Below are 17,489 nucleotides of genomic sequence, written 5' to 3'. Positions count from 1 at the left end.
ACCACAGTTTGTTTAACCATGCACCCAGTAAAGGACAGTTTAGTTTCTTGCAGTTTTTTTGGCTATTAAAAATAATGCTCCAATAAACACTTATGTACAGGTTTTTATAAAAACTTAAGTTTTTAATTCTCTGGTATAAATATCCAGGAGTGTGACTGTGGGATCCTATGGTAAGTGTATGTTTAGTTTTTAAGACCTATTTTTCAAGCTAAGTATGATTTTATTACCATTTTAAAAGTAAGAAATGAAAAGCATGGTGATTAGCAGATCAGACTTTGGAACAAATGGACAGGGTTGAATCTCGCACTACTGTCTTCAACTGTGAAACTTGGTAAATTAACTCTTCTATATGTATATGTCATTTTCTCTCATGTGTAGATTTCTGTAGTCTTTTAATGACTTCAGGGTAGCACCAGAATAATAATTTCCTGCTTCACTTGAATACAGGACAGGTAGGATTCCTAGGTATGAAATGAATAATTATGCCAGTTATCAAGTAAGGAAAAGAGAAGCTGGGCTGAATAGAACTGAGAATCTAGAGAAGATGAGGCTGTTTATACTTAGATTAAGATGGGCAGGGAGTGTATCAGAGACAGACAGTATAAGAGAATGAGGAGCTGGCCAAGGTTTACAACTGGGCAACCTAAGGAGAATCTAGAATAAGCCAGTCTCAAGACTCACACAAGAGGGGGAAAAAATGGGATGTGTGATTTAATGAAGGACTCCCAGTCCCGCAGGGTTCTGTTGCTGGTGGTTTTCTAAGCTACACGTATTGTGAGGAATTCAGAGGTAGAAGCAGAGGGAAAGATAAAACATTTGTATGATCAATTCAGCAAAAATTATGACTCATGCTCCTCATACGGTTTAAGGCTAAGCTCAAAAATAAGGGTGCATCATGTTGGGGTAGGGATGGCATTAGGACAGAATCGTTTAAGAGAGGCCAGCTCTAGGTAGGAGTCTAGACAAACAGGAAAAGTCAAATAGAAGCAGAGGTCACATAGACAATATATAGTCAAGTTCAAGGAGGCCAACAGAGAAAACAAAATGCATAAATATATCCAAGTTTGGGCAACCAGAATTGATTATCAGGAGTTCAGCAGAATAGATAAAGTAAGTGGGGTAGGTGAATTTCTGATTTTAGAACATAGACTTTTGCTTTTCATCTGTTTTCTGCTGTGTGCTGCTTCTGTGAAGCCCTGTGCCTTTGGGCGTTAGTTCTAGACAGAAAAAGTGCAGAGATCTGCTGTAAAAGCCTATTTTTGATGAGAATAAACGACTGAGATTACCTCATTCATGTAAGATTAGTAGAAGTCAAAGTATGGATGCTTTTGGTTGCAAGTAACAGTTAAACCCAACTGAAAGAGCCTCAAACAATAAAGAAATGTATAATATCATATAACAAAGACCAGTAGTAGGAGATTTCTAAAGCAAGTCAAAATAGTAGTACAACAATACCATCAAGGACTCCATCCATTCCGTATTTCCCTCTGCCATCATCCTCACATTTACCACTTGGGGCCACAAAACACACATTTGTGGATACCATATTCATCTCAGGATAAATGCAAGAAATTTATTTTAGGGAGTCAGAATCAGAAAATTTAAAAATTAATCTTCATTAATTAAAGGCTTTTGTTAATTGAATTTAACTGAATGAAAGTCTTCTTTAGATCATTCTTTATATTTCATACCTTGCCCAAGATTCCTCTCTAATATCAGGATCAGGCCATCCTCACGGATTTAGATGAATTTTCTTTATTCTCATTCTCAGGACATGAAGAGATGGCTCAAAATATTTCTTCCAAGGAAGGAAGTTGTATAACTTAGATTTGCATAACAATGTACTTTCACATGGTTTGCCTAACCTAATCTTTACAAATCTTTGTGAGTTAGAGCAGGTATCAATAACTTCATTTTGGAGATGAGAAAACAGAGGCTTAAGTTTAAGTGAATTGCTCAAGGTCACTAAGAAACTATGTGACAAAATATAGATTTAAACCCAGATATTTTATCGCTCAATTTAACCGTTCTTTCTACTTTAGGAGACAATACTGATTTCTCTAGGCCAGTCCAGATTTTACATATGAAGTTATAGCCTCCCCTTTACTAAATTATTATTGGTGGGGGGAGTAATTAGTTTTATTTATTTCTTTATCTTTAATGGAGGTACTGAGGATTGAACTCAGGACCTTGTGCATGCTGTGCATGCAGTCTACCACTGGGCCATATCCTCCCCCAACTACATTCACATTTATCGGAACGTAAGAGTTGGTTTTTAAGTTAAGAACACACAAGCACTGTAATTAAAACAGTGGAGGGCTCCCAAAGGAGAAATCAGGTCAGACACTCAGGCTAATACTCCAAACTTCAGTGCTATCTTCATCCCCTTGTACCCCACCCATTAAAGAGTGGAAAGGAGAAAAGTTAAGTAAGTAACATGTGGCATAGGGAAGTTGGAAGTACAGAGGCAGCATTACTTAAGGGAAGGGATCACAGACTTTGCTCACCTTCAATTTTATTCTATCTACAATTCAGATAATAGTAGCTACAATGCAGTGTTTTTGTACTAATAAAATAATTATTTTGAAGTATTCAACAAAGGGTTATTTGAGTATTAGAAGAATGAAGGAATCCCCTGCACATGACCGATAGGCTCTAACTTCACGTGGAGGAGTCGGGGGAAGGTGAGGGATCTGAAAGTTTCAACCCCCTAATCACCTAGTTGATTCCTCTAACAACCAGCCCCCAGTTTTAAGCTGCTTTTCCAAATGCCACCTTATTAACATAAACTCAGGTGTGGCTAAAAGGAGTTTGTTATGAATATCAAGACATCTTTATTACTCTTAGCACTTAGAAAATTCCAAGGGTTTTAAGAGCTCTGTGCCAGAAATGGGGAAGACCAAATATATATTTCTTAATATAAATCACAATATCACACCTCAGTAAGCCATTGTCCTCTGTCCTAACAGCACTCGTTCATTTATTCAACGAATAATTATTGAGTACCTATTATGTAATAGGCAGTAGGGATATATCAATGAGGTAAATGGCTTGATCTCTGCTGCTATTTTTATGACCCAGTAAAAAGACAGATAAAAGCAAATAAATTATTATAAATCAGAAAAACAAGGTATGAAGGTAACCAACATAATGTCATACTAGGAAGGGAGAGATGCTTTAAAAGGGGGTTAGAGAGGCTTCCAAGGAGGTGGTATCAAAATTGAGGTGAAGAAGAGAAGGTGCCAAAAACTGCAAGTGTCGGGACAGAGCAATTTAAGAAGAGGACCTTAGGTAATAAAGAGCTTAGTAAATCCTGGAAACTGAAAGGAGGCGGCCCAGGTGGCTATAGCACTGTACAAAAGGAGAAGAGGGGTTAAAATGAGGTTGGAGAGGTAAGGAGGGACCAGATCATGCAAATCTTGATAAGAATTTTGGATTTTATTCCAAGTGCAATGTAAAACCATTGAAGGGTTATATAGAGAAGAAACATGGTTCTGTTTGCATTCTAATAAGCTCACTCTGGCTGCATTTGTGAAGAACGATTTGGTGGTGAGTAGGGGACAAGATAAGAAGCAGACTAGTCAGAAAGTCTTTGCAGGAGACTATGGTGAACTGGATTATGGTGGTGGCAATGGAATGAATTAGACTTAAAAACTTCAGGGTATGTTTACAAGACAGACTAGAGGATATGGTGGGGTGAGGGGAGAATGAATTAAGGATGATGTCTGGATTATTGGTTTAAGCAGTGGGTGTAAGGCAGTGGCACATACAGAGATGGGAAAATCGAGAAAGAATTTGGGGAATAAAATGAAGAATTTAGTTAAATTTCCATAATATTGAACTGCAATATATAATCTGCTTATATAATCTTACTCTCCAGGAAATCCTCTAAGGATGGGGAATGTGTTTTTCACCTTTGAAGTCTCAACATCCCGAACAATGTAACATGTTACAGACTAGGCATGTAGGAAGCATTTGTTGAATGAGTGTCCCAGCTTTACAAATATTTCATATATTCCAGTGTAGTAACATTCTACCTATTGTGAAAAGTCTGATTTTAGTTTTCCTTTCCAAGGTAAACAAGAAAAAAACGATTGACCATTAATTATTCTTTAACTTAAAAATAAAAAGAAGTATGAGATGCTTATTTTTTTTTTAATTCTTTGTTTGTTTAGTTTTCTGTAGTTAAACTAAAATGAGAGTTAAAAGCTTTGATGTGTGTGTTTAAATTCTTGGGCCTGCTACTGACCTTCTTCAAGTGATTTTTACCTCCCAGTGCTTTAGTTTCTCCATTTGCAAAACGGAGATAATGGTAGTTGCCTTATCTCACAAGGATGTCATGAAAATAAGTCAGATAAATTGCTTTGCCCTCCTTAGAGAGAGGCTCTAGAAAGTAAGCATTATTAGATATGATGATGAATACCCACGACTTCAAAGATATTTTTAAATTGCCCCCCAAGTCTTTGAACATGTTAAGCCTATGAATAGCACCGTGTTAGGTGTTTATACATTTCTGGCAAGCTTTCACCTCTTGTTAAAGCAGTAAATGATCTTTGAACAAATGTATTTCTCATTCTTTGATAACTATGCTTCCTTGTTTGTACACCTGAAAGATGATTATCATCTGGTATATGAGGTCAAGTTGAACTCCTTGGTGCCATTACAGTTCAATTGTAGCTTTAATTGAGTTTTTCTTCCAAGGTTGAAAATAAGTCACTTGGTTCACTTTAGTAAGCTACTTACATTCTAAACAATTGTGAGATGAATGCAACTATTTCCTGCAAATGGTATGTATAAATAATGCTTTTCATTTTAGCTATAATATCAATTCAAAAATTGACATAAAAAATTCAGTACCTTTATTTCTTCACTGCTGTATTTTTTTCTGATAGATTTTCCTAAAATTGCTTTTAATAGCTATAATTATACATTTTAACATTTCTAACATAGCCATGGTATACACATAAATATCACCAAAGTAACCTACAGCCCTCAAGACAAAATATAGGATAGTAAACATCTAGAACAACGTATCTTATTACAGATGTGCATCAAGTTCGTAATTAGTGTTACATTAAAAAACTGACCAGCATCACCACCCTTACTCACACATCCCTGACCCATATATACCCAACACAAATCAAAACCACTTTCTGCTGGAGTAGCCACAATGCTCCCATTAGAGTGCTATAAAATCATTCCCTGCAAACTATGAGAATAAGACCTACCTCTTTAATAAAAACATTTAAGGTAAGTCTTAGTATATCTATTTGACAAATACAGAATCTGAAGTTGGGCAACTTATACTAGATTCCCTTGGCCAGGTCAGAGCATGAGCCAAAAATGTTTGACCATTTGTTCCTGTTTCCTTTTCTCTCAAGGAAGAAATGAGAATTTGAGCAACATAAATGAAGATACTGCACACTTTGATGACTTTCTAAGATGGGAGATAAATCAGGGTGGAGGAAGGTTATGGGAGAAATGGCCTTAACTCCCCCAACTGATGGTATAAGTCTCCTCACAGCCCTATCAGTATCTAACAGAATGGACACTGAAGGACAGGTCTTTCCCTCAGGCAGATCCACAGGAACAAATGTCCTAGGTGTCCTAGGTCCTCTATGTGGGGAAGGAGATCCAGTTATATTTTCAGAATATTATTAAAGTTATATTCTGCAATTTCTGTCTTTAGTGATATTCCCAGGGGCCTATAAAAGATGCTAAGAGCATAGCCTTCTCTCAAATACAATTATGTTACACAGGACTTTAACTGGTGGGATGGCACAAACTCCCATACTTCTGTGAAAATCATTCCTGACTTCAGGTATCACTGAATTTGCCTAGGTCAAAGGTCACAGATTAGTAGCCTATAATGGGCCAGATTTTTCCTCAAAAGGTTTTTTGAGTGGCCTGGTGTAATGACTTCTGACACCAACACCCAAGTTAGGCCCAACTTCGCAGGTTAAGGGCACAGTTCTCAAGACTGCCCTTACATCAGACACCAGCTTAAAGTTGGGATCCCCAAGCCATCCTCACCTCTGACCAACTGGCTATGATTCAGCTAGCTACACCCTCAGGTAAGATAATTGACTAGAATGACTCACAAAACTCAGAAAAGTCCTATACTTAAGATTACAGTTTCATTACAGCAAAAGGATTCAAATCCAAACCAGCCAAAGGGAGAGATGCATAGGGTGAGGTCTGGGAGGGTCCCAAAAGTAAAGCTTTCCTTGTTCTCTCCTGTGTCCTCAGGACCACACTGTCCTCCCAATACATTAACACATGACAATACAGAGTACTGCCAACCAGGAAAATGCCTCCCAACTTCAAATTGTCCAGAGTTTTTATTGGGACTTCACTATATCAGCACGCTTGATTGACTCATTGGTCACAAAACTCGGTCTCTAGCCGCTCTCCTCTCCTGGAGGTCTTGCTGGTGTGACCAGCCCCTATCCTAGGTCATCCTATAAGCTATTAGGTGTGGCCTGAAGGGCCCACCATGAATAAGAAACACACCTCTATGACTCAGGAAATTCCAAGGGTACACAAGCTACTTCATGGGACTCAGGAATAAAAGCCAAATTCTTTATTATACACCACAATATTTAAATTTTATTTTAAATTAGCTATCAACATTTTTAAATCAGTGTTCACATAAAAACCTAAACTTTTTGTCTCCCCCTGAAATATGTGCAATTTTAGGCCTCCAATCCCACAAGGCTGCTGCTCCTTTAAAAGGGACATTCCTCCCACCATCTCCGCAGTCTATTTTCTTATTCTTGGCATGATTCCCCGCTGCAGATATTTAAATTTGCAAATCTCGGCCTAAGCCTTGGGTATTTTTGCTGCTTTTTACTTCCATCACACATTAGTACCTTAAAAGAATAATAAGTGGGGAAGAAATGACAATCACCTTCTGTCATTTCATTCTCACCTTAATTTAACTTAAAACCACTCTTCCTCTATACATTGTGTGAGTGTGGGTGCATCCACCATCTATTTGTCGCTTATGTATTGAGCCTGGCTAATATGGAATTTTTGACTGCAGAACCAGAAGAACCAGGACAAGCTATATTAAAACTCACATCACCCTCAGAGTCAAAAACTATAGCCAGCCCAGGACCTTAGAAGCCTTTCATTCTAAAGACAGAACAAAACCCATGTTTCTCAGTATTTTTAAAGCTATAGCTTCCTTCATGAGCTTGAATTCTCATTCTCCTTTATTATTTGAAATTCAACATAAGTAACTGAAAATAAGTAACATGAGACAAACAGTGTTACTTTCAAACTTCACTTTCCCCTTCCCGCATTAAAACTCTTTGCAAATTACTTGTTTAAGTAATCTAAAAGGCATGAAATAAGCCTCAAGTACTTCAGGGGCCATGTGGACACCTGCAGTCTCTCTCAGGTACAGGTGTCACACAGACCTTGAAGTATAGTCGACCTTCAATATTTGCAGATTCCATATTTGTAAATTCACCTACTAAAATTTATGTGTAACCCCAAAATCAATACCTACAGCTTTTTAGTCATTCATAGACACATGCAGAGCAGTGAAAAATTTGAGTCACCTGACACAGAAGTTCCCAGCTGAGGTCGAACAAGGTGACACTCTGCCTACATGTTCCAAAAAGAACACTGTAAACACATACCATTTTTGTTATCTATTTAGTAGCACTTTTTTTTTTTCATTTTTGTGCTTCTTGTTGGTGATCTTGCTGTTTAAAATGACCCCAAAGCATAGTGCTGAAGTGCTGTCTGGTATTCCTAAGTGCAAGAAGGCTGTGACATGACTTACAGAGAAAATACACGTGTAGGTAAGCTTATGTACAGGCAAGAGCTATAGTGCCGTTGGATATGAGTTCAACGTTAATCAATAAATAATGTATATTAAATAAGGTGTCTTTAAACAGAAATACACATAAAACAAGACTATACATTGATCAGTAGATGAAAACGTTGTGACTAGAGGCTCTCAGGAACCTAATCCTGTACTTCCCCTAGGAGAAATGGTTCCATATTCACTAATTCAGTGTTTATAGTGACTTTACAGAACATAACTACCACAAATAACAAGAATCAAGCATACTTGTAAAATAGTGAAACACACACTGGACTTTCCAGCACAGAATCATATCGAAGGTCGTGGAGGGAGGGGAGCAGGAAATGGAAACTGAGCTCACAGGTAAGTAACCATTGAGGATGTTTAATTTTAAACCAGAAAACGATCGTGGAGTTAACGCTCATCATCTTTCCCAGGGAAGCCAACACAGCTTTAAGGTGCCACATAGTAAACAGAAAACGAGACTTGGCAATTCAGAGGCCTAGCTGCTGGTCCTAACTCTGTAAAAAATTAACTTAGGCAATGCAGTTTCTTCATCTGCTAGGACTTAATTCTTGTAGCAATAAAAAGTCACGTTTGCCATAATGATTTACTATCTACAGAAGGCTCTCATGTAAATTATCTCACTGGAGGACCTCTGTGGCCCCTTCTTGCTGCAAAATTATGGAGGACCTCTGTGGTCCCTTCTTACTGCAAAATTATGTAATTTAAGGAAGAGAATCATTCTGCCAAAACAGAAAGAATACCTCAAGTGTTCATAATACTGGAAAGAATTTTTTCCTTTGGAATGTTTACATGACATTTTGTCAAGTATAAGAATTAGAAAACAGCTGTGGTCTTTCTTTAAACTGCGTTTACTAAATCACTATTTTCCTTTTAAAGAAGAGAAAAATAAGTACCCCCAGTAGGTGGCCATCCTTGCCTCAGGTCCAGTTCCACCAAATTTTGTAAATGTGGAGAAGCAGAAATACCACTAGGTGGAGCAGGAACAAAAGACATCTATTTATTTGTAGTTCAAGGAACCCTGACCAACTTCAAAAGAGATCTTAAAAGACCACTTTCTTCGTAAATGGAAGTTTAGTGAAGCTAGCTGAGTAACTTCAAGAATCTAGAAAAGTCTTCAGCAAAATCAGAACTAGAACCTCGCTGCTGGGAATTTTTTTTTTCCTTCTTATTTAGAGAAAATTACCAGAAACAGTGCATTACAATTTTTTTCACATTTCTTTCTTTTGGGGGGAGGGGGTAAGCGTTTTGTTTTGTCTTTAATGGAGGCACTGGGGATTGAACCTGAGACCTTGTGCATGCTAAGCATGTGCTCTACCACCGATCTATACCCCCACTTCTCACATTTCTTAACTGAGAGCTAAGAATTATATTTGTTAGACGATACTGAGGGACCTACTTCAGGTAACAAGCTGAGATGCTGTAGACCTACACGTTCATACATTTACTGACCTGGTCCTCCTGACTTACCCCTTCCATTGTCGGGTCAAGAGCCCAGCAGGGTATCACACTGATCATTTGTCTTTATAATTCAGGCTGCTGGCTACTATCCCAGCAACTGCCGCGAGAATAGCTGTCTTAAGGAAGTGAAGGCACTGACTTCGGATGAATCCTCACATCAACCTGGAAGTTAGGTTTTGTGGATGAGTGGGCAGAATGGCCTATTGGTTGTTTCCTTTAATCTAATGTGCCTTTAGCTTCCCCCCACCTTTTGGCAAAGAAATCTGGCCCAATTATTTGGAAAATGGGGTATATGTATTTCTTCATAAACTTCTTTTCTCTCACCACTTAATACTCTGCATCCAAAGACGGAGGCAAACATGAAAAGCAACAACCCCTAAGGAACATAATTTCCATTGTGTTGAGAACACAAGCCTAGCTAACAAATACTTATGAAATGTTTAATTATCTCCCCCCCCCCCACTGCTCTTCCACGCCCAACTGAGGGGACAGGTCGGGATCTACTCCGGGGAAGGAAAAAACATTAAGAAAATCCGCAGAGCAGAAACGACGCTGCAATACAAAGATAAAGGGCAATGAAACCAGAGGAAGGGGATTAAGACAAAAACAGGAGTGGCTAGCTGGCTACTCTGCTCACTGCCCATTCATTTGGACCAATTTCGGGGGTGCCGCCACGTGTCCTGACAATTTATTTGCACGCACCCTGGTACAATCTGCAAGTCTGGAGGTCCACAGGCGAGGGAAGACGGACGCGCACAAAAGGAGCCCTCCTTCCAGTGAGAAAGCAGACTGGAGACCTCCCAGCAGCTCCTCAGGCTGCAAGTGTCTGAGCCGAGTCCCGAGTGCACGTCCCACAGCTCAGAGAAGCGCACCGCGCGCGGGTACCCGCTCCATTCCTTTCCCTGCGGTCAGAGCCTCGCCTTGGCCCACGAGACACCCGCGGCTGACAGAGACCAACTCTTCGCGGCGGCAATGGGTGCCTCCGGAGAAGCCCCGGGCAGACCGCGGCCTTAGGCGGGCGCGGGGGCTGGGCGGGCGAGCCACCGCAGGTTCCCGGGAGTAGTGAGCGAGCCAGCGGCTGACATTTTTTGTTTACTTCAGACTGAATCGTGGATGGCGGTAGGCCGAGGCTTTTCCGCCCGCTGAAAGTCAGCGAGAAAAACAGCGCGCGGGGAGCAAAAGCGCCGCGCCTACGCCCTTCTCAGTTAGGGTTAGGTACAAAATGGCCGCCACCGCCCCCGGGCCCACCCTCCGCAACCCGCCGCGCAGCCGGCTGCGTGTCCTTATAAAGGAAGTGGCCGCCGCCTGCGCCGATTGGCTGAGGCCCGCCCGCCGCGGCTCTCGCGAGAGCCGGGCCTCGCAAAAAATTTTTTTCAAAAATTGTTTCGGGGCGTGAGGGCAATCGCCGCCGCTCCTCCCTCACGTTCGTTAGCGGAAGATTTGAATTTTCTTTCGACGTGTTGACTTGTAACCTGATTGCTTCTGAGTGCTGTTTAGAGCAGGCGCGATACACGTAACTATCTTAAAAAAAAAAAAAAAGGAGCTCGTAGAAAAATTTTAGGGCCAGGGACGCAAAACAGTGATTCTTTTTTGATAACATTTTTGTTAGAGATATTTACGAAAATAGATTCCCAAGCAGCACCAACTAAACCAAAATCTTGACTCAGCTCGTTGGGCTGCCTGCCTCCGAGTTTCTTATCTGCTCGCTTCTCATTAGAAAGCCTTCTCTTCAACTGCTTGAGCAGAGGATGTCTTTTATTACACGTGAGGAACTATTTCATTCCTAATTTTAACTTGAGGACTGAATCTCCCTTTTATTAGGAAATAAAGGCTTTTCAATCATTGAACGCGTTAATGTAGCATTGTGATTACATTTAAAAAAAAAAAAAAAAGAGCAGTGCACATAAATCGTAGCTTTTTTATATTGGCCGGTACAATGCTGTTTTTCATGTAACCGGCTGATCGTAGAAGTTGAACCCGTTAAATTGGGTGGACTTCCTTGGATTTGTTGCTGTTGTTGCCTCGACCTGAGAGAAAAGTAAAATGTCATGAAGGTTGGTCTGATACGACTTAGGATAAGGAAAAATATGACTAAACGGAATTTTCGCTTTTTTTTTTTTCTTTCCCTAGATTACCATGTGAAAAGGATCTATTATGACCCTGAAGAAGAGGCTAGAGCCCATACAGAATATTCTAGGCTAGTTGTTGGGTTAACTCCCTAAGAAACCACAGTTAAGGATTGTTTTGCCCGCCTAATCTAGCAAGCTACTTTGTAGATCACCTTAAATCTCTTAACCTCTTTAAATCTCAATTTCTTTATTTGTAAAATGGGAATACTACTTGTCTTGCCCATCTCTCTGGGCTGTTGAAGTTTAAGTTAGATATATGGTTAAATTAAATGTATTGTTAGCCATGACCATACATTTTAGGAAAAAAAGCAATTTAAGCATTCTAAAGTGAGAGGGTTGGGATCATTCTCTCTACAGTGCTTGTGAATCTAGTGAGTGCAGCATCAACTGTTTAAACTTCTCTTAGATAACCATTTTCTACACCTTATCCAGTCTTGCTTACAATCACTAAAATGGGGAGGAAATGCACCTCTTCACAAACTCAGGCCAAACTGAATTACTTCCAGCTGCTTGTACATGCTCATTTTTATACCTTAGAGCCCTTGCCCTAGTGTTGCCTCTGCCAGTAGTGTGCTTCTGTCCAATTCTATACATCTGCATACATACTGAGATTGTACTATAGAAGTCATCATGAAAGGGGGTTAGAGATGAAAAGAGAAAGCCCACAATCCCTGTCTTCTAAGAACATATCTAATAAGGGAAAAAGACAAGCAAACCAAAAGATAAGGCTACATCAAGTGGTCAAGAGAAATACAGGTAATATAAATGTGCTGAAGGACACAAGTGATAGATTCTGACTCCTCGGAGGAAGTAGCATGAGCTGGACATATAAATTCTCTAATTCTATAAGCAAAAAATAACATTGTAAACGTGCCTGTAGAGAGACATTGTCTCATTTGAATTTCATGATGACCCCGTGAGACAGACAGGGATTAGGATTAGCAACCCCATTTATCGATAAAGAAATTGATCTTCAGAATGTTTAAACAATTTGTTTCAATCATGCAGCTGGTAGGTGGTAGTGCTTGAATCTGAACCCATATGTGCTGCCCCTAAATTCAGAAGGAAGAACACTCTTAGGTTTAGATTCCATCTGTCCTTCAAGCCCAGCCCCAAAGCCAAATCTATCAGAAAGTCTTCCCTGAGCCCTCAAGATATATTCCCTCTTATGAATATTTTCCCACTTTATACTTCTCTTAGGACACAATCACTTTTTATCCTGTATTATTATAATTAAGGTATGAATGTCACCTCTTACACTAGACTGCTGGCTGCTCAAGGACACAATCTGACTCCTGATTTAGCACTCAATGCACTTAGCACAGTGCTTTGCATAGAGCAGACACTAAATACTTTGAGTTATATCAACACTGCCATCATTCTCTCAGCTACTCAGGTCATTGCAGATCCTTCTTTCCCCTTCATAATTAATAGGCACCAAGACTTGTCAGTTTTTCCTAATTTCTTATTTTTAATTCCTATTGCTTATAATTTTAAGTATAAGTCTTGACTGCTTTATATCTAGACTAATAACTTTTTAAACTGATCACTGAATCTGCAGGGTCTTCCTAGTCCAATTTATCCTCCAAACTATCACCACATTCACATTAATTTCCCTATGTCTCCTGCTTTTAAGCCTTTAATGATTTTCCTTTTGCCTGTAGGACATTTAACACAAAGCCTTTCAGTCACTGGCCTTAATTTACCTTCCTAGTCATTGCTTTTAGTCTGCTTCATATGGGCTCTTCATTTTAACAAAACTAATGTATTAAACATGCCTTGAATATGCTTTGTGCATCTTCATATCTAGCTTCTTACTCATTTCCATTATGCTTTTCTGAATATCTGCCTTTTGTTTTACCCCCCACACCCATCCTAATGCCACCTGATGGCATACCTCTGCTATGAAATCTTCCCTCTTAGCAACCTTCTTTCCATAAATTTCAACAAACTTAAATCTTTATCACTCATTTGGCACATATCATATTGTACCACAAATTGTTCTCTCTCCAAGGGAAATGAAAGATCCCCAGGGTCAAGAATAATGTCTCCTCTAGCATTTAATTTGGCTCTACTCAATAAGTGTTATTTGACTGCTTCACCATTATTCCCTCCGCCCCCCATTACAGAAACACAACAGAGACCTGGACATTCTAATAATTGAAATATTTTCTGTTCTCCCAGGAACATATAATATCCAAAGATTTCTGTCACATATACTCAAAACATTTTCTTCTAACCATGTCATCTGTATTCAGAAGCATCTTTGGTGTACTATGTTGGGTCCAACTTCTTTAAATTCCGCTGCAGTGATCCACATGTCCTGGAAGGCAGACAGGGATGCAAGAATAGAGCCTCCCATCCACACTGATATTTTCCTTTCTGGGGGCGCTATAACCTGCACAGGGGTGTTGGCAGGCACCACCTTTGCTATATCCTTAACCAGCCTCTTATCCAAACCAGGGAAAGAGGTCGATCCCCCAGCAAGGATAATATTGGAGAAAAAGGAATTCCTCAGATCTGTATCACATTTCATTATGCTGCTGAAGCACATCTTATCAATGCCAGGGGTTTCAAGGTGCACGAGACTTGGAGAGAAGAGAGCCTCTGGACAATGAAAGAGCTGGTCATGGAGTCTGAGCACCTTCCCATCGGGTAGTTGGTAAACCTTCTCTATACAGTCAGCTTTCTTGGCTTTTTCCTCCTCAAAGTTTATTGCCACATAACAAGAGGTTTCCTTAATGTCTGCGACAATCTTCCTGTCAGAAGAACTAAGCAGCATGATGCCATGGTCCTTCAACAGCATCATGAGGTAGTTGGTGAGGTCAAGGCCTGCCAGATCTAGCTGCTGGACACCATGAGGGAGACAGTAACCCTCAAAGATGGGCACGCACTGGGTGACCCCAGCACCTGAATTCAGCACAAAGCCAGTAGTGAAGCCAGCAGCAAAGAGAGCTAGCACCCCCTGGATGGACATATAGAAGGCTGGAACCTCCAGATGCTCAAAAAACACTTCAGTGACACGTTGCCGGTTGGCCAGTGGATTCAGTGCTGACTCTGTAATCAAAACTGGGCCATCACTGGGCTTTAGCTTCAGGTTATAGTCATAGATGTGCTTCCACATGATCTCCATGTCCCCCCAGGAAGTAATGAGACCACGCTCCACTGGGTATCTGTAGCAAGAGCAATAAGATAGATGGCAGCCTTTAATTTTTCCAGTTTCTATTCTCTTCTAGCCTGGGTTAATCCTCATATTTATTACGAGTAACCCTTTATGGGCAGTGACAGCCAAAACCTCTCAGAGAAAAGTTTAACTGCCAGCAAAAATTAGCACAGCTAACTTCCTCGGCAATTTTGGTTGCTTTCTGTTCTCCCTCCCCCTTTACCCTTTTTGACTTAAAAAAAGGGGGGAGGGATCTTCACATAAATATAAATTTAATATAAGTTAATTGGGAAAAAGAACCCAAATGACAAAGGTACCATAATTAAGTAATATTCTTAAATGAACTTGTATTTTACGAACCATGACTGTATTCATTTGAATACATTTGTATAGACACAGAGAGCAATACTGTTCACCCTGTAGATGTTTGTTTTGGTACACTCAGATTTGTGGCTCCAGCGTTTGCAGTAACGGCGGCTGGCTGAAACTTCCCATCCTCGCTTCTTTACCCTTTCTCTCACCCTTGCTTCCCTCTCTGGGCTGTCCCTCCTTCCCTTCCACGCGGTTTCTGCCTGCCGGGAGAGGGCGATACCTGATGGAAAGCGAGTTCCTCCGCTCCTGCGCTTGGTCCCCCACGAATACTTCCTGCGCGCGCTCGGCTGCACTGGTCTGGCTTTTGGTGCGGCCAGTGATGTTTGGGTAGACAAACAGAGGCTCCCGGGAACCAGCCAGGCCCGCCTTGATCATTCCTGAGCCGTTGTCTATCACCACCGGTAACTGGTAGTAGCTCATGCCGCCGCCGCCGCCTCCGCCTCCTGCCGCCCGGCTGCCCTGGCTGCGAGCTGAGCCGGGAGAGTGGAAAGTGAAGTGCGAGGGCCGGCAGCCTGGAACGCCGCGTCACAGAGGCCACGACGCGGCCCCGCGGGGCCTGAGCCCGGCAGGTGCGGGCCGGGAAACAGGAGAGCCCCAGGCCGGTAAACTCTGTGGACGCCCGTGCGTTCTAAAGTGCCACCCACGATTGCGTCTCACCTAGGCTGGACCACTCCCCACCTCCTGGAATCCGAGAATATCAGGAAAAAAGTTTCATTTCTCAAAGCCATTAAATTCTGATTAATAAATGTCTGTCCAGGGGCCTGCGAGAAGCTCTGAAACGCACCCTTGAAACTGGAAGAAGGCGGAGAGATGGCAGGGGAAAGTTGCAGAACGCGAGGCACTATCCGGATTTGTGAAACCCTCGTCAACTTCTAAAAAGAAAAAAGTGTTAGGATTTCAAATGAGTTTTAAATAATTTTATTATTTCTATATATACTGGACAAATACTTTGTTGTGTTTCTTTCCCGTGGTTTGTAAGCAAAATGTACTCAAAACCAAAATGGTAGAATCTCACTTTAAAATTTTTTTAGCAATTACATCCGGTTATCCACCCCACCCCCACCCCCACCTCAGTGTAATATGGAAGCTCATTCTTATTCGCTAAAAACTTCTGATTTTTAGGCATAAGAACGTGTCTGCCTCTTTGCAGGAAAAAAAAAATGGTATTTCTTAGGTCATATGGAGTTCAGGGTTAGAAAAATGTGTGCACACTGCGTGCCAAAAAGTGCGTTTCGGTGTTTGATTTTTTTTCTTTTTTTTTTTTTTTTTTAGCCTCTCAATTTTGCACACCTTGTAGAAGATTTTTAAACAAATACTGTCTAAAGCATGTACAAAAGCACAGGAGGAAATTGAAAAGCTACCCTACGCTCCACCAGAGGCTGAAAGGGTCGCTTTCTCACTAGCTAAATTAACAGCTGTAGAGTTTGGGGCTGCGCGCCGCTGCGGGAGCGGGACTCCGGGACCCAAGGGCTGCGGGCCCCTTTGTAGCCGGCTAAAGCCCGGAAATTCTCCTTGAACTCTCAGCCCCGCAATGCGGAGAAAATAAACTAGTATATAACACTTCTTTTCCATAGAAGAAAGTAAACTCAAAAGAAGGGCAACTGATGGGTGCCCTGAAGGGCTTTGGAAAAAGTGTACGCAAATTCCAACTTTTGAAATAGTTAGCACTGTTCAATTGGACATGTGGTTATTTTCCCTTCTTTAAAAATCTCTTTATTCCGTTAAAAGTTACATTAACATTACTTTTAAATGTTTGCGAACTGGATGTTAGAATCGTGATATCAAGGACTTTCTGAGCACCTAAATGCGACAGGGTTTCCGTAGTGTAGTGGTTATCACGTTCGCCTAACACGCGAAAGGTCCCCGGTTCGAAACCGGGCGGAAACAGGGCTGTCTTTTTCTTCTTTACCCGTTATATTTCTTCAAAAGACGTAATCTTGTTAGAAATTTGCAGTACCTTGGGAACTTGAATTTCAGCGGGGGTGTTATTTTATTTTGTCACCAAATAATTTTATTGACGGCTTGCACGTAAAAGTGCTTCATGCTTTTAAAAAAAGTTTTTGCAATCAACTAACAACCTGATACTGAAAAAGTAATGTAATGTGCAGCCTAGTAAGTAATCAAGGGTAATCAAATACCGTGCAACAACTGGTAAGCCCTGTCGCCCCTTGAACATTCTTTGTATTACAAGTCATTTGGTTTCCACTAATTTTCCCCTTTAGATTGCAGATTTCGCTAAACTTCAGAGATGATGTTTTATGCTTTTTCTATATACATGGTGTCCAACAACTGGAGAGACTTTTAAATATTTCTGAATTAATAAATTACCTAAAAGGGTTCTGACAAAAATAAAAGTGGAATCAGAAATAAAATTTTACTCATAAAGATGTAATCAATAAAGAACCAGCGTCAAATTTTTCCTTTTAATCCTAAAGGCTATAGTTTCATTCACAAATACAATTCTTACCTCCAAGAAAGAAGTTATAAGGAGAGCAAACAGAATCTGGTTAGAAAAGAAAAT

General features: G+C 40.6%; 1 protein-coding gene and 1 non-coding gene across 3 annotated transcripts; one reads left to right on the top strand and one right to left on the bottom strand.

Annotated features, from left to right (window-relative positions):
* Window positions 1–10,120: 10,120 nt before the first annotated feature.
* ACTRT3 (actin related protein T3) lies at window positions 10,121–16,162 on the bottom strand. Of its 2 annotated transcripts, XM_074368166.1 has the most exons (3): window positions 15,189–16,162; window positions 13,674–14,606; window positions 10,121–11,331 (listed from the first exon to the last, which is right to left on the bottom strand). In XM_074368166.1, exons 1-2 carry the CDS (start codon window positions 15,386–15,388, stop codon window positions 13,688–13,690), a joined length of 1,119 nt encoding a protein of 372 aa, XP_074224267.1. In that variant the 5' UTR covers window positions 15,389–16,162; the 3' UTR covers window positions 10,121–11,331; window positions 13,674–13,687. The 2 variants fall into 2 exon arrangements, with proteins under 2 accessions (XP_074224267.1, XP_010950424.2); XM_010952122.3 differs by lacking the exon at window positions 10,121–11,331 and having other exon boundaries at window positions 13,581–14,606; window positions 15,189–16,160.
* Window positions 16,163–16,782: 620 nt separating this feature from the next.
* On the top strand, window positions 16,783–16,855 carry TRNAV-AAC (transfer RNA valine (anticodon AAC)). The gene has a single exon. It is a non-coding gene; the product is annotated as a tRNA-Val (tRNA).
* The last annotated feature ends 634 nt before the right edge of the window (window positions 16,856–17,489 follow it).

This window comes from Camelus bactrianus, chromosome 1 (genome assembly GCF_048773025.1).
Source record: "Camelus bactrianus isolate YW-2024 breed Bactrian camel chromosome 1, ASM4877302v1, whole genome shotgun sequence".
Classification (NCBI taxonomy): Eukaryota; Metazoa; Chordata; class Mammalia; order Artiodactyla; family Camelidae; genus Camelus; species Camelus bactrianus.
Note: the sequence above shows the minus strand (reverse complement) of the source record. Positions and strands in the feature narration are given on the sequence as shown.

Excerpts from the sequence above, each read along its gene's own strand:
- ACTRT3 (XM_074368166.1), bottom strand. The coding sequence starts at position 15,388 with ATGAGCTACTACCAGTTACCGGTGGTGATAGACAACGGCTCAGGAATG. Across the intron at positions 14,607-15,188 it reads AGGAACTCGCTTTCCATCAG|ATACCCAGTGGAGCGTGGTC; the intron begins GTATCGCCCTCT and ends CTCTTGCTACAG.